Source organism: Babylonia areolata, chromosome 20, assembly GCF_041734735.1.
Source record: "Babylonia areolata isolate BAREFJ2019XMU chromosome 20, ASM4173473v1, whole genome shotgun sequence".
NCBI lineage: Eukaryota > Metazoa > Mollusca > Gastropoda > Neogastropoda > Buccinidae > Babylonia > Babylonia areolata.
Genome location: NC_134895.1, coordinates 29170036 through 29187070, shown reverse-complemented (window position 1 = coordinate 29187070; position 17035 = coordinate 29170036). Strand labels below are relative to the sequence as shown.

Sequence of the window (17035 nt, the reverse complement as noted above, 5' to 3'; positions counted from 1 at the left end):
TTTGTATTTATGAGTGCATTCAGTGTCATTCCTGTGAAAGGTGCATTTGTGATAATTCAGAATGTAATTGTGATGTTGAGTTTTTTCATGTTATTTGTACACACAATTTCAGACACAACATGTATACATATGCATCTGTTAGGTTAACTCCAGTCAGTCGCTGACACCATTTGACAGCTTCTGGCTGGAAATTGTGTGCACATCTTTTTTTTTTTTTCCTGTCATGCATGCTAGCGATAACTGGTCACATTGGTCACCAGCCAGCACCAGCCAGTATTTTGCTTTGCCACATACCCACAAAACAAATGGCTGGCTGATCAAGGGACAAAACTCTTTAATGATACCAGCAGCTTGAATTCCAATGAAAAAATTATCATTGCTGTGCAGAAACAATCAGTTATTTATGATTATGAAGATAAACATTTGTAAACATTTGTTTACTGCTTTGACAGATCTTCTGTACATTGCTGTACCAGATTTTGAAAAGCGTCAGGTTGCATTTTTATGTATTCCACACATTTCTGTGGATCACTCATCACCTGGGGCATTAAAGTGATGGTATTCTCCGTGTGTTCTGTGATTCTGATTAATTGGATAAACACATTGATAAGAATTCAGTTTCAGTGTTTTATATTTCAAAATCCACCAGAATAGTATTTGTTTCTTCTGTCTGAAGAGCACCATATTGTTTGTACTTCTTAGCTGGCACTAACTGGCTGTGTCTGACAAGCGTATTGTTTGTCAGACTGACAGCAGCTGTCTGGCAGCAGGTGACTGGGCTTAATGTGAACATAGCCTTCGTGTTTAGTGCACATGTGTGCATGGGTGCAACTCTTCCGTCTGGGCACAGAAATCCATTTTCAGATTTACATAAAAACATGGCCCGTTTTGTATCGTTTGCCAATGACTTGTCAAAAATGAAAACAGAATGCTCTTTCAAAAGCGTTGTTTGTTGACCCCGTAGTTAAGAAGCCTTGAGAAGAGAGTGATTTGTCAGAGCACTAACGTTGAAGTTTTCAAGATGCTGATAGCAGAAGATGTTCCCTACATGCAGACACAAACGCGCACACACATGCGTGCACACACACACACAAACGTGTGCGCACGCACAGATACACGTATGTGCAGGTGCACACAATGTCCATCCCTGTCAAGCCCTTAGGGCCATGGGTTATCTGCTTGACTGTTCATTTAGCAAAAGCTGCAGACGTTTGCCATGCACAAGTAACATTGTTTTGATTGAAACAACTACTTTGTAGCAACTGACGTCAGTGTCATCTAATGCTCATAGGGAGAGTCAGTGTATTTGGATATTAGATCTGTTGCCAGATTACCAAATGTACACACACTTAAAAAAAAGTTCACATGTATGCACACACACATACACATACTCTATCTTTTTATTTTTTCTCTCTCTCTCCTTCACACTCAAACATGTGCACACATATGAGCACTCATACAATCACACAGAGCTGAATCAGTAACATGCATATGCTTGGGCACAGGCACACACACACACACACACACACACACACACACACTCTCTCTCTCTCTCTCGCACACACACACACACACACACACACACACTTCTCTCTCTCTCTCTCTCTCTCTCTCTCTCTCTCACACACACACTCTTCTCTCTCTCTCTCTCTCTCTCTCTCACACACACACACACACACAGATTTAATTGATAAAACAAACACACACACACACACACACACACACACATACAGAGTTATATTTAAAGTAGTGCACATACATGGACAGACAAACTTACACTCTTTTCTCCCACCTTCCCCTTGTCTCTCTATCTGACTGTCTGTCCCTCTTTCCCTCTTTCTGTCTATATCGCATATGCACAGTTGTGTTGAACACACACACACACACACACACACACACACACACACACACTTGTATTGAAAACAGACAGATAGGCAGAAGATATACTGACAGACACACATGCATGTGTGCGTGCACACACACACAGAGGGTTGTATTGAACACACACACACACACACACACACACACACATAAAGAGTTGTATTTAAAGCAGTACACATACATGGACAGTTACAAACACTCTTTCCTCCCACCTTCCACCCTGTCTCTCTCTCTCTCAATCTGTCTGTCTGTCCCTCTCTCCCTCTTTCAGTCTTTCTCTGTCTCTTTCTGTCTTTATCACATATACACACAGAGTTGAGTTGAACACACACACACACACACACACATACACACACACACACACACACACACACACACGCTTGTATTAAAAATAGACAGATGGGCAGAAGATAGACAGACACACACACATATAAAGGCATGCACGCGTGCACACACACGCACGCGCGCACACACACACACACACACACACACACACAGAGTGTTGTATTGAAAGCAGACAGAACACACACACACAGAGTTGTATTTAACACATACACACACACACACACACAGAGACATGCACACATTTTTATTTAAAGCAATGCACATACATGGACACATACAATCTTGCACTCTTTCCCTCCCCCCTCTCTCTGTCTGTCTGTCTTTCCCTCTCTCTCTCTTTCAGTCTTTCTCTGTCTCTTTCTGTCTTTATCGCATATGCACACAGAGTTGTATTGAAAGCACACGCGTGCGCGCACACACACACACAGTTGTATTGAAAGCGGTGCACATACATGAACACATAGAAACTTGCAATTCCCTGCCATCTTCCCCCCTCTGTCTCTGTCTTTCTCTCTCACACTCTCTCTCTGTCTCTCTCTCAACACACAAGTTGAATAGAACACACACACACACACACTTTCATTGAAATTTAAAAACAATATGCCTGCTTGCACACCAGTTAAGATCTTTAAAAAAACCCTTGTTTGTGTTGTTTTTCAGTAAATGTATGTCAAATTATATATACCAATGCAGTGATTTACCTTGTTAAATTCTTTTTTTGTGTGTATTTTTATTTTTTCACAGATTTCATTTTGATTTCTGGAGAGCCTTCCAAATGCATTTTAAACCATCTCTCTGATTCAGCTTAAGAGGGGCATGCACCCTCTCACCCTCCTCCCTCCCCCTGCCCATGTTTCCCACCTGAACCCCAACTTTTCAGTTTTTTTATTGTCTGCCAAATGCACCTCTGTGTCTGTGTGTGTGTGTGTGTGTGTGTCCTTGCACAGGTACATATTGACCTTATGCAGCATACATGCATTAATATACATATAACAAATAAATGTACTTATTTTTATTTTGCAGGTGCAGGAAATGTGTTGCCACTTCGGTATTTATGCATTGTCCATAAAGCCTGTAGAAAATGGACATTCCAAATCCAACTGAGCATGGCAGGCCACAGAAACTTATATTTCTGAGCACCCGAGTCATTGTCCACACCATTGTGTATGCCATTATAATTTATTGACACTTATTTTGCCAGTGATATTTCATCTTAATTCTTTTTATTTTTATTTTTTTACTGTAATTGCATTGATGTGCCAAGGGTTGGGTGGTCCTCTTCAGTTGATTAAATAATTCTTCACTTTTGACTGTGGCAATTCTTCAGTTTTGACCGTGGGAATAGTGGTCATCTTGTCCTGGTTTTCTCACTGATAGGGTTAAGTTTCTTTTCTCTTTTCTTTAGAGTAGTTTTTTTTTTTTTTTTTTTTTTTTTATCTTTTTTTAATTTTCAATGTGTATATGAGTGCGCTTTCAAAAGTGGAGAAATGCATACATTTTGTCATTGGATAGTTTGTGTTTGTCTTTCTGTCTGGATAAGTGTGATGATGAAAAGTGCATGTTAGGCACTGTGGTACATGTTTTGGAGGGCCAGTGTAACTGTAAAATAATGGGTAAAACGAGTGCTTTTGGAACTGTAACATTCCTCCTTTAAAGTGATGTCTCAGTGACAGCTCTGACTCTTTGGAATTGCCATAATCATTAAGTGATGATTCTTTGATGATGAGTAATTTGTTCCAATTATGATATCGTTTGCTCATGTTTAAATGATAAATTGTGAATATATGTGCTCAACCAGTACATTCTTACTGTCATCCTACTGTCATCATGTTGCCAACAGTCCGTGGTTTTTCAAATTTGACAACAAGTCTTGCTTATTGTCACAAAAGAGAAAGGAACTTGCTTTCTTAATCCCACACCTTCATGAATCGCAGACTTCTGCTTGTATCCTCTGACAATGATGTATCTACCAGCTAATGTCAAAGTTTGTAATGTGGGCTAAACCTAAATGTGGAAGAGGCCAAATATGGATAAGTTTTCTTAGTCATACATCAGCGTGCATCTGTAACTCAGTTTACTTCCTTCACACTCTCAAAGAGTGAAATATAAAGACTGTTTTACTCCTGCGACAAGATTTATTCATAAGCTTGAGTCAGAGTCCTTAGTATGGGCATAAGCTGAATGTAGAAACAGTCAGATATGGAGTAATTTTCACAAACAGCACATCGATGAGCATCTATGCCTTATGTTAAAGCAAAATATGGTCAGTTATGAGTTGCTTCTTTTTTTGGAGGTTACAGAAGCCAGATAGCTGTCTTATGCCTATATATTCTAGAAAACCAAAGGGAAGGTTGTTTGACCAATAATCAGATTATTTTGTGAGTGCTTGAATGAAATTAAGCATGATACAAATGTCATGCACTTCAATACTAATAATCATAGAGAAAATCGTTATGAGAGTCTTCACTATTTTGCATGTTTGAAATTAAGCATGACACCATGCCTACTCAATACTGCTGAAAAATGAAGTTCATAGAATTGTTGTAGAACACCACATTTAGATTAAGAATAAGATGAATTCAGATTGACAGACAATACCATGATTTAGTTTGTTTTGTCATGAATGAGGTGTGTTTTAGCATTAGTATGCTTTATCTCAAGTGAGAGAAAGTGGTATGAAAGGTATATTGATTTTTTTTACAAGTTTATAAATTAGGGCTTCCCAAATGTGTACAATATATATATGCTGTAAACTTGCTTCTACTCTGAGATATTAAGTCGTGTGTGTGTGTTAAAGAAGATGTATGGTTGATCCGTTCTGAAATCATCAGAATGCTTTGTTTATTATTGTCTTTCATGTTGGTACATGTACTACTTATTTATTTTATAACTGAACTAAAAGCAGATTAGGTTTATGCACAGGATTGGAATGCCAACACAGATCAGTTTGCCTGATTTCTGTTGACTGTGATTGTCTTGAAAACCAGGATTTTTTAAATGTCTGCACACAAGAAAAATCAGTGAAAATCAGAGCCAACTGATGTCAAGTTGGTCACCATTAAGGAATTATGCTTAGGTGTGGTCAGCCATTAAGCATAGATATACGACATAGTGTTTTCATTTAAGGTATTATGCTTATATGTGGTCAGCCATTAGACATATTCTTGACATTGTCTGTTCCCTGGGCAACTGACAGTAAATGACTCCTCCATCCATCAATGTTTGATGTCTTAGAGAAATCCAATATTATGTTCTTTATTCCATCTAAAATGGGTGTATGAAATATAGTTGAATTGCATTCAGCATATCCCTTCAGAAGTGTATGTCCACGATTTCTCTCATCTACAGATTCACATCTACAGATCTTACATGTGTGTAATATTCCTTTTTTATTCAGCTTTACTTTGAACACAAAATTCAGTGAGAGAATGTATGGACAGGATACTAAGACCAGTGATAGAAGAAACACTTTTGCAACAATCAAAACTATATCAAAACAATGGGACAGTATTTCCTGTAAAACCCAAGAAAAGAAATATTTAACTAATAATCAACTCACTGCAATGTCTGTTCCAGAAATTCTGTGGTTGATTCTGGTATAAATTTCTGAAGCAGGTTAATTATTTCTAATCCCAACACTATGTTTCACTGTCAGTGTGAGATGAGAATGGATAGTAGAAGCTGATTTTGTTTTCTCAGTAGACAGACAGTTCCTTTCACTGTCTAATTGTAAAGGACAGAATCTACTTCAGACAAAACACCCAGCACCATCACACTGCACTTTGCCCAATAATGCCTGATGGTTGATCTGCATGTTTAAAAAGTTAGCCATGTTACCATGACTTTCTTGTCAGTATGTTCAGTATTTTCCTGCTTCTATTTTTGTTCAGATAAATATAACTTTAATTCAGGTTATCTGCCTGAATGTTTCTTGCAGTGTGAATAAATTGATAATGTTCAGGTGTGTTTTGCACTGTGAACAAAAGGAAATGTAGTTGTATTGTTTGGATTTCTAATATCTTGACCATTAACTCATGCCCGCATTTTGTCTGAATATATCTATATGTTTTAGATTGTTACGTCTGTTTAAGTGTTTTGTGAGAAGTGCATGTTTCTCAGCATACGGGTACATTTTGGTAATTAATTTGGGGGAATGAGTGCTGTTTGTGGGTGTTTTTTTTTTCTTTTTCTCATTTTTGTAGGAGGTTTTGAAGCATTGGATTGGGGTAAAATGACTGTTTCTTGGATTGGGAACTGATATTGATCAGTTACTAATATTAAGCAGCGCAGGTAATAATGTGAATACTTATCTTCATTAATTTTGGCAACATTTCATGGCATGGTAACCAAACACTGTGACACCAATACTCCACTTCTGACCCATTTAACCTGTCAGTGACTGGTCACATTTGCTTATTCATCTTCATTTTTTAAACATTCATTTTTTCATTAAGACAGTGGATTTTGAATTATCTATCTTTTTTTTTTTTTCAAATGAAATAATAACGCATGTGGAGAGAGTGTGTGTTTTGGATGGGGGGGGGGGGGGGGGGTGTGTAACATATATTGATTATTTTTTGTAAAGTGCAGTTTGTTTCTGTGAAAACAAGAACCTGTACAGTCAACCACATGCATAATGCAAGAACTGGGTTGTGCTCTCCTTTGGACTCTTCCCTCATCCCCAAACTCCTCATACACACACACACATGCATGTGTATGTGCACACACCCACCCACCACCATCACCCCCTCACAAGTACATACAGATAATATATACCTTTGATTGTTATGTGTTTGTATTTGTTCTGAAGTCTGAAAATATCATTAACACTGAAAATGACAAAATTATATTAAATAATGAACCTGCAATAAACCCTGAATTGTCACTCATAAAGCAAGAAATATCAATCTCTGTCATACCCATTTCATTTATTTTATTAAAAGATAAAAGAAAGAAATAAAGAAAAAGAAAACTTTATTGAAAATGAAAAGTCTGTTGTCCTGCATTTTCAGAAGTATGCTATCTTTGAAAAGATAATTGCACAACTAAAGAGATAATCAGACTGAACATGCCCCAAGTCATTGTCAGTAACATGACCTCTGGACAAAAGAGGGGCAAAAATTATAGCTCTTTTATGTTTGTTTGTTTAAGCAGTTCTGAAGAACATTGAGAGATATGTGTGTGTATTGCAAGCAACTTTTGATATAAAACTATCCTTTCATCTGAAGGCTGATGTTTTCATTGTTTTTGCTTGAATTGTTTGTTTTTTTAAGCAGTTCTGAAGACCATTGAGAGATGTGTGTGTGTGTGTTACAAGCAACTTTTGATATAAAACTATCCTTTCATCTGAAGGTTGATGTATTCGTTGTTTTTGCTTGATGAAAATAACAGCGTTACACCTACTTAAAATGATTTTAAATGTATATTATGTTCATAATCCATATTTTCTGTGCTTAAATGAAATCAGGCTTGCTAGAAATAATTTAAAAAAATCTAATTTGTGTAAAGACATGCCCAACATTGCTCTCTTTTTTTTCCTTTCATTTTTTTTTTAAAACATAAAACTTGGTGCTTGTGTCAGTTTCATCTCTTGTAATACCTGGATCTCAGGTGGTTAATGATATGTGATTCGGAGCCTGTATGGAATGTCTGTTATATGTGTTTTTAACCACAAAATAAAAAATACGAAAAAGATGATCTTATTTGGTTCTCTTACCGACTTTTATCTGATGCAGCAAGACAGCCTGTGAGCATTACTGGTAATGTGCAGGAAGTGGGCAATGTCTCAAACACATCTTCTCTCACTCTCTCCACTGAGTTGAATAGGAAGGAGTGGTAATTGAGAGGCTGGCTGTGTGTCAGCTGGCCGCCATCTCAAGGGAGGTGACCGCCTGCCAGTAGGCACTTGTTATATAGAAATTGCCTCTCTCTGCCTTTCTCAGTGAGTCACTCTGAGCTGGCAATTTGTTGAAGTTGAAAATTACCTTGGTTAACATATACAAACTGAAAAAGAGAGAGAGAGAGAAAGAAACTGGTTACTCAGTTGTGAAATGTTAACTGCGATGAAGACTGAAGGGATGAAGGGAGGCAGATGAAGACAGACAAAGGGAGAGACCAGTGGCACACACATACATATACATGTTCACATGCACACACACAAACCAGCACTTTTTGGGGGGATTGTTTGTTTTTATAGGGCCTCTAACTTCCAGTTTTGTTCATATTTTGTGGGTGTTTTTGTTTTGCTTTTTTGGTACAGCTTCCAAGCTCCTAATTTTGATTTTCTTTCCTGTTTTTTTTTTTTTTTTCCAACTCCATTTTCTTTTATAGGCTTTTTTCCTTTTCTTTCCGTACATAGTTCTTTGTAAGTCATAGCACACACTCTGAATCATAAATAGTACACAATCAAAAATAAACCCAACAAATTCTGAAATTCCAACTCACTCACTCACTAATAGTCATTATAATTCATACCGGAAAGGGATGAGCTGTTGAAAATTATTCATGAGGAGAAAAGGTGGGTCTTCAGACTGGATTTGAAAGATTGCAGTGAAGATGAGTGACTGAGATCTGAGGAAGTTGATTCCAAAGGATGGGGGCTTTGTATAAAAAAATGTGTTGGCCGTATGTTTTGGTTTGAACAGGGTAGACCCTAAGCAGATGGTTGTCAGAAGAGCAGAGTTGGCCTGAGGATATGTAAGGATCAAGGTTCGTAGGGTCCTTTCAAGTCCTTTTAAGTCCTTTGGAATTGGATTTTGGTCAAAAGGCCTTTTAAGTGCTTTGATTCAGCAAGTTGGTCCTTTTAACTCATCAGGAGGTCCTTTTAATTTTTGAAAGGTACTGTTAAGTCCTGTTTTATGAAGAGAAAGAGACTTGAGAACGAAACTGAAACACCTTCGACACCAAAACCGCAAGTTGCAAAGCGCGTTGAAAGATGCTGACGCGATCGTCTGAAACTCAGTACTTACTGTAGGAGGATACAGCCTATAGGCCTAGGCCCTAACAGTAGTGCGCTTTCTGCTCGGTGGCAGACACGAAGCGTGGTACAGTGGCTGTGAGTCACGCCTGCTGCTGCTGCTTTGCTTAGGCCTAGCCTACAGTGACGTGAATTGCAAAGACTAAATACGACAGTCAAATGGGATTAGCTGTTCTTCCGTTTATGAGAGGTAAGTGTCTGCTGTTCTGCATGTCAAATAGATTGGGGTGTACTGTAAAGTCATGTCGGCAAAGGTCCTTTTAAACTGATTTGAGGTCCTTATAAAGTCCTTTAAAGGTCCTTTTTTGGCTTCATGCCCACCACCTGGGAACCCTGAAGGATGAATGAGATCAGAAAGATACTGTGGACCAGTATCCTCAATGGACTTTAAACAAAGAGACGACTTTGTAAATAATTCTTTCTTGTACTGGTATCCAGTGTAAAGCATGAAGGAGAGAAGAGATGTGATCAAATTTAGAGGAATGAAAGACAAGATAAGCAGTGTGGTCCTGGACTTTCTGAAGCCTAGCAATGAGGTAGCTGGGTGAACTGACAAGTAGGAATTACAATAATCCAGGCGGGACAGCATAAAGACACAGAGGAGAGTTTTGGTTGCATCTTCAGTCATGAGATGAACAGATGCAATTATGCTAATTCAAAGTAACTCAAACTGCATACATTTGCAACATGCTGCTGATATGAAAGAGACTGGTGGAGTATGACATCAAGATAGCAGATGGAAGAGGAAAAAGGAATGTCGGTGCCACTGAGGGAGACCGAGGAAGGAAGAGAGACTGAGTGGCAGTCTTTGTGGGGTGATAAACATGATTTCAGTTTTATCCTCATTTAATTTTAGCTTGTTTTCACTCATCCATGTCTTCAGATCGGTGATGCAGGCCTGAGGAGAGGGGTTTTTTTCTTTTTTTTTCCCCTCAAGGCCTAAGCGCGTTGGGTTACGCTGCTGGTCAGGCATCTGCTTGGCAGATGTGGTGTAGCGTATATGGATTTGTCCGAACGCAGTGACACCTCCTTGAGCTACTGAAACTGTCATCGGGAAAGCTGTGGTGGAACAAGAAACGATGATTGACAATGGTGGAAATCAGTGTGTATGGAGAACAAACAGAATGGGCCCAAGCATGGAGCCTTGTGGCATTTCAACCTGTAGAGGAGAGGAGAGGATGAAAGATGGCAAACAGAATCAACTTTGGACCGGTCAGACAGATAAGAGCAGAACCATAAGAGAGCAAGATGGCAGATTCCAAAAGTGTGATTCAGACAGTTGAGTATCAAGGCGGCTGACAGATCAAAGAGGGAGAGAATTGATATTTCACTGTTGTCAAGAGAAGTTAATGAATAGTTTGCAATTTTTGTGGAGGGCTGTCTCAGAGCTATGACCAGTGCTGTAAGCAGACTGAAATGGGTACTAAGTTATTGGTGCTGGGGTGGTTGAGAGGTTGAACAAGGATAACTTTCTCGGTGACTTTTGAGAAAAAGGGAAGGTTAGAAACAGGTCTGTAATTCTATAGTGAGTCCGGATCAAGACTGGGCTTTTTGAGCAGTGGCCATAAGATAGCAGACTAAAACAAAATGAGAAAGGAGCCAGACAGAAGAGAGATGTTAAATAAGAGCACTGATGTGTAGAAGAAGTGTGTCAAGGCAGTGGTTGAGGAAGGAAGTGGTGACTTTGCATAAGAAAATAAAATTTATCTAGCTGCTGCTGTTGCTTTTTTTCTTCTTCTTCTTATTGTTATTATTATTATTGTCATCATCATCATTAGGGTAATTCCTTTTTTTGGTATACAGTACATGTGTGACATATGAACAAGAAAAGAAAAAGGTGCACATACATAGCATATATAATGAAGCTCATGTCATTATTTCAAATATTAAAGTTTGTGTTGTTGTACATGTATCGATTGTTCTTTTGATTTTAAACAGACAAAACCTAGGGAAGGCAACCACGCACACTCAGAGGAAGGTAAAGAGAAAGGAAGGGATTTAGATAGCGGGAGAAAGAGTGAAGAGATAGAGAAGGAGAGGGGGGGGGGGGGGGGGCATATTACAAGAATAGTTACATCATGTCATGTTACAAATAATAATAATGATAATTTTTTTTTTTTTTTAAATATATATATATATATATGAAGGGAGAGAACCGGATGGTTTGGGAGAGCCACAGTGCATCTACATCGAAAAGCAAAGGTATATAAACAGTGATGGTCAAAAAGAGACGGGAATCATCATGTAAACAAATATCAAGTAAACATGTATTTGCATTCTATTTACACATCTTTACTTTATCATTGTGTAAACAATGCTTCATATGGCATCTACTTTAAATTTGAATAGTGCTAAGTCATCTGTAATTCTAGCAAATACTTTATACTTTATTTCTAAGTATCTGATTAGTAAATTTGCAACATATGTTTGAATGCTTGGTTTGGTATTTGCCAAATAACATTTATAAATATGAATTTTTGCAGTAAGCAGCATGAAATCTAATCTGGCATCTGTAATGAAGTCTCTTTTTGTACCAAAAATAACGAGCTCTTCACATGATGTGAACATTGAACTATGGTGACATTTTTCATACAGCATTTTTTCAAAATTTGTCCAGTCATCGTTGTTGACAATATTGAAAGACTTAAGAGATGCCAAAGATCAAAGTTCATGTGTTTTAAACAGAAAGTGCATAGATAAGTGTTCACTTGTGGAATGTCAATCCATATGCAGTTTATTTCCAGTTGTGAACCATTTTGCTGGAAATATCTACACTCTACCACTGTTCAGCAGTGAAATGTACATCGCCAGCCTCCGTTAAGGTGGTGACCAGCTGCCACACACAGCAGCCTGTTAATTAGGTGTGGCTGCCACTTCGTCCTGTTCAGCTCGGTGGCTCTCTCTCTTATTCTCTGTGAGTGTGTGTGTGATTCTGTGTAAACGTGCAAATGGGTAGATGGTTGCGTGCATCTTTTTCTCTTGATCATCAAGAAAACCAGCAAAGGATATAAGGTTTTAACTGACACTGTGAATCACAATAGCATAAAATTGATAACAGTAAAATTCAAAATTGTTTGATGAAATCTCTTCCAGGCTTTTTTTCTATCTTTTCTCTCTCTCTCTCTCTTCCTCAAGAGTCTCTTGACTCAAACCTCAGCATGCATGCTCAGGTAGTAAATCTGATACCCATAGTCAATTGTGAACTTCGTCGCATCAGCTCTATCCATCAGTAGCTTTCAGTTGAAACTACTAAAATTCTTATTTCTGCTTTTGTGCTGTCACGAATCGACTACTGTGATTCTCTTCTCATAGGCTTTATATTATTGTTGGATTACAAAATCAGTTGAATATCATGAAACAAGAAGTGACTGTTAATTTAGAGAGAGAGCATCAAATCTAGACTGAGACAAGTGAAAACATTTCTATAAGGGTTCTGAGTTAATGCCCCTGAAAGTGCACAGAAGCGTTGCTTCTGGAGCAGGAGACAATAGAAACTCAGTTCTGAGTAGAACAATGTGCTAGTTAAAAACTCCTTGATATCATAACGTTGTTGAAAGGACTCTTATAAAGTTTATTTTATTTTATTTTATTTTATTTTCTCAAGGCCTGACTAAGCGCGTTGGGTTACGCTGCTGGTCAGGCATCTGCTCGGCATATGTGGTGTAGCGTACATGGATTTGACCGAACGCACTGACGCCTCCTTGAGCTGCTGATACTGATACTAATCATAGGCTGTCTACATAATATTCTTCAGCGAATTCAAAAACTTCAAAACAATGCTGCCTGTCTGACTCTCAGAGTCCCTTGTACTGATCACATTTCTCATTACCTCCACACTCTACATTGGCTCACCATTGAAGCGAGAATTAAATACAAAGTTGCGTGTCTCTGCTGTTCTGCTTTCCACTCCACAGGACCTACATATCTTTCTGACCTTATCAGTGTTTACACTCCCGCAAGAAATCTCTGCTCTTCCTCTGACTGTTACCTTTTGAAACTTCCTCGTGTATCTACAAGCACCCTCAGCTTCCTTGTTCTTCAACACCACCCATGTCAGCTCTCTTTGGATGTATGTAGTGGGAAAGGGAGAGTGTGTGTGGAGGGCCTGGGGGGGTGGAGGGGAGGGTTTTTTGAGAAAGAGTGGTCATGAATGTTTTTTGTAACTTGTAAAATATTTTTCTTTCGTGTAAAGCGCCCTGAACTCTCAGAGAGAAATGGCGTAATATAAATGTACATTATAATTTTTTTTTTATTCATAAATTGTTGTGCTATGGTGTCTTCACATTCACATGCTGGCCTCACTGATCCACACTAACAACACTGCTGAAGCAATACTGAAAATCAGTGTTGACACCGAGAGGAAAAAAGAAAGTAGTCACCACTGAATAACTTTAAACAGAATCAGTTCAGAAGCACATGGCATAGTATTCATATGAAATTTTGCATCTCTTTTTTAATACACTATTTATCTTAAATAACATCCTACTGAATACTTTCTTTTACTTTTCAGTATATGTGACTCTCCACTACAAAAGGAATCATGTGTGACCCACCACCACAAAAGCTTTTGTGTTTTCCTCCCACTTATTCAAATTTTTTTCCCTTTGAAAACACTGAAAACTGCATTGAAAAATGGACAAACAGTACCGGAGCTACAGACTGTTAAAAATGATATTGTCTCCACAAATTATTTTGAAAGTACAACAAAAAATAATATCAAAGGTGACATTGACTCATTACATGGTGATGGGTCATGTAAACCAAATGCTGAACTAAGATCTCTTTCTGACACTAGCTGACCATGCTGAAGGGATCATGAGGCTGAAAGGATGCCAGCTGACTTTGGTATCTCTTGCACAACTAAGCGCCAACTACCAGAAACTTGCAACTTTGTACACTTCGCCCATTACTGGTGTAAAGTTAGGCGTCCCCCACCCCCGCCCTCCTCCTTCCATAGGTCCCCCAGGGAACATATCAATTCCCTGAAACATACCCCACAGGAAGATCTGGGACGTCTTGCACCCCCCCTCCCACATGCCATTTTGGTCCCCCCACCCCCACCCCTCCCAAAGCACCCGTCCCAAAACATTCCTCCAAACCCCCAAAATTTGTATAGCTTTTGTTTGTGTAATGTGTGTGTGTGTGTGTAGAAACAGTGAGAAGATGAGGAAAAGTGGTGCAAAAGATAAGTGGTGCAGGAGGAGAATGGAGAAAACAGATGAATTTGCTGATTTTGATAAATTTATTACATCATGTCAAGGAAAGAAAAAACAAACAAAACAACACGCTTTTGGATTTAAGAGATTTTGATGAAAATGAATTTTTATCAACACCTGGAGTCACATTTTTCTATTTGTAAACGCCTATTGGGCTAATAGGAAATTTTCTTCTTAAAATTACGTTTAAGTAACATACTTGCCGTGACCCACTAGTGCAGACTCCGACAGGGGTCTGATTCCTGTCCTGTGCAAACTATTACCCGCCTATGCGGAGAAAACGAAAATAGCTATGACGGATAACCTCCCGAAGTAGGTTACCTCCCATTTTGCACTCCTGACTAGCGCCCTCTTTTGACGGCAATTCGCTGCAACCAGCGCAGTGTGCAGGGAGACCAGAAAGCGGGGAGGAATGGGAGGGTCTTAAATGTGGGTCATGGTAAGTATGTTACTTAAACGTAATTCTAGGAAGAAAATTTCCTTTTAATTACACATACTTAACCGTGACCCACTAGTGCAGAATGGCATGACAAGGTGGAGGGCTCATCTCTTCTACCGTCAGTGCGCTGCGATGGCCTGTTGTGTGACCACCGCAGAGGCAACGCCCCTTGAGCCATCATCCCTAAAGCGATAGACGTCCCTCAAGTAGAATTCAATGAAGGTAGCAGGGTTTTTCCAGCAAGCAGCCTTCATGTCTTGTAGCCGTGCTGAGTGGGCAAATGCAAGGGAAGAGGACCATGCTCTGACTTCGTGAGCTCTGGCTGAGGGGGCATGCACTAAGGGGTCTGAGTTTGAGTGGGTGAGCTGGCGACACCACTCGCCAGGGGCGATGGGGCTCAGAGATAGGGTATACTATGTCACCTAAGGATATTGGTGTGAGCAAAGAAGACTGAGGCCCGCAGCTGTATTGTGGGAGAGGTCTGTGGACCACAGCTGTGCTGATAAATGTAGCGCTCGACCCCCAACTTTTTTGTTGCTGCCAAAAAACAGCACTGGCTGTGCATAGAATGGTGGACATTTGGCAACAAGAGACTTGAGGTCCCTGGTGTCTCTGGGATAAGACTGTGTAATTGCCCAGGCAGGTACCATCACGAAGGGGCATACAGAAGGCTTGGTGGCTTCTCTACCGAAGTGTGGCATGTTGGAGCAACCTGCAGAATGTTGTCGGCAGTCAATGGCTGGGTTGGATCAGGCTGTGGGAGTGCACTTCATGTGCCTCCAGGTCATTGAGTTTCTTTCCGTGGTGGAATTCCTCATGGAAGAGGATTTCCATGGGGAAAATTTTCACTGAAGGTACTTTAGTGAAAAAGGGGACCAGATCCATGACAGGCCTCTGGCTCTGTGTGGTGCGCACTAAGTCTGGGATGGAGCCGGGCGGGGGCAGGGAGAAATGTGGCTTTAGATGTGTTATACTGGCCATTTACATCAAATCAATGATCTGACATCTGTTTACAGTATGGCCAACAGCAAAGTGGGAGCTGTATTGTCAGTGGTTTCTGAACTGCAATGGGAAATCGTTTGCAGCTTAGTCTTTCATGAAGGACTATGTCTCTCACACTAGAAGACAAATTGCGCTGGGACTTAGTGCTGTAACCTTGGGGAATAACTAGCCTTTGGGATCCATCCCAATGGTGACAGTCCTAAGGCCCTCTTGATCGAGGGAGTGGGGATGCAACTTGGGCAAAACACTCTCTACTATAAGTTGTATAATTGAATTCCAGCCCGGATAGTTGGGACAGCAGTTGCCTCCTCTGCTGTTGTGATGGTCATTGTCATACACGACTGATTATCATATGCTGGTCCTAGGAGGACACCAATCAGCATGGGTAAATCGTGAAACAGCTGCTGTGTGCTTGAGGGATGAAGGTGTCCACCATGCAGGTTCTGCTGAAATGTAAGGAAGCCGGAAGGATGTAACAGGGTCTTGTGGTGCAACCGTGTGTCTGAAAGACATGGTGCTTGCTTCCAAAGTGACAACAAAGTCATCATCTGACAGGCCCTTGACTGAAGACTGGGGCTCCATGATGGGATAGCCTGTCTAGGCTAGAAACCCCTGGAAGTGTCTCATTGGAAAGAGAGTGCTTGAGAAGGAATGCCCATCTGTAACCACAGCAGTGGTTGTGTGTTGAGGCTGACAGGGTCAGGCAGGGAAGACCAAGTGCAGAAAGTGCTTTCCAGCGCCAATTGTTTGAGATGTCGATGCTGGATCTCTGTTCAAGCAAGGTGATGGGCCGAACTAACGGGCTTGAATGCGGCATCTGCTGTGCTGGTATCATTCATTCATTCATTTTGCCCATCGCTCCTGGTGGAGCATAGGCCATCGACAACCCCTCACCATCGCACTCTGTTCTGGGCTGTTCTGGCCATTCCAGTCCAGTTGGTCCCTTGCTGCTTCAGCTCTGCTTTGGTATCTCACTTCCAGCTGTTGCGAGGCCGGCCTCTCTTCCTCTTTCCCTGCAGGTTCCAGATCAGGGCTTGGCGTGTGATGCTGGACAGTGGCTTCCTGAGGGTGTGTCCGATCCAGCCCCACTTTCTTCGCAGTATCTGCTTGGCCACTGGTTCCTGTCCCGCTTGCTCCCACAGATCTTCGTTTCGGATCTTCTCCTGCCATCGGATC

At 40.2% G+C, this 17035-nt stretch overlaps 1 protein-coding gene across 1 annotated transcript in view; it reads left to right on the top strand.

Annotated features, from left to right (window-relative positions):
- Positions 1-7923, top strand: part of LOC143295381 (ethanolaminephosphotransferase 1-like) — a 62893-nt gene extending 54970 nt beyond the window's left edge. The window contains 1 exon segment of the mRNA XM_076607048.1: positions 3250-7923. Within this exon segment, the coding sequence (XP_076463163.1) occupies positions 3250-3330 (81 nt within the window). The 3' untranslated portion in view covers positions 3331-7923.
- Positions 7924-17035: the final 9112 nt, after the last annotated feature.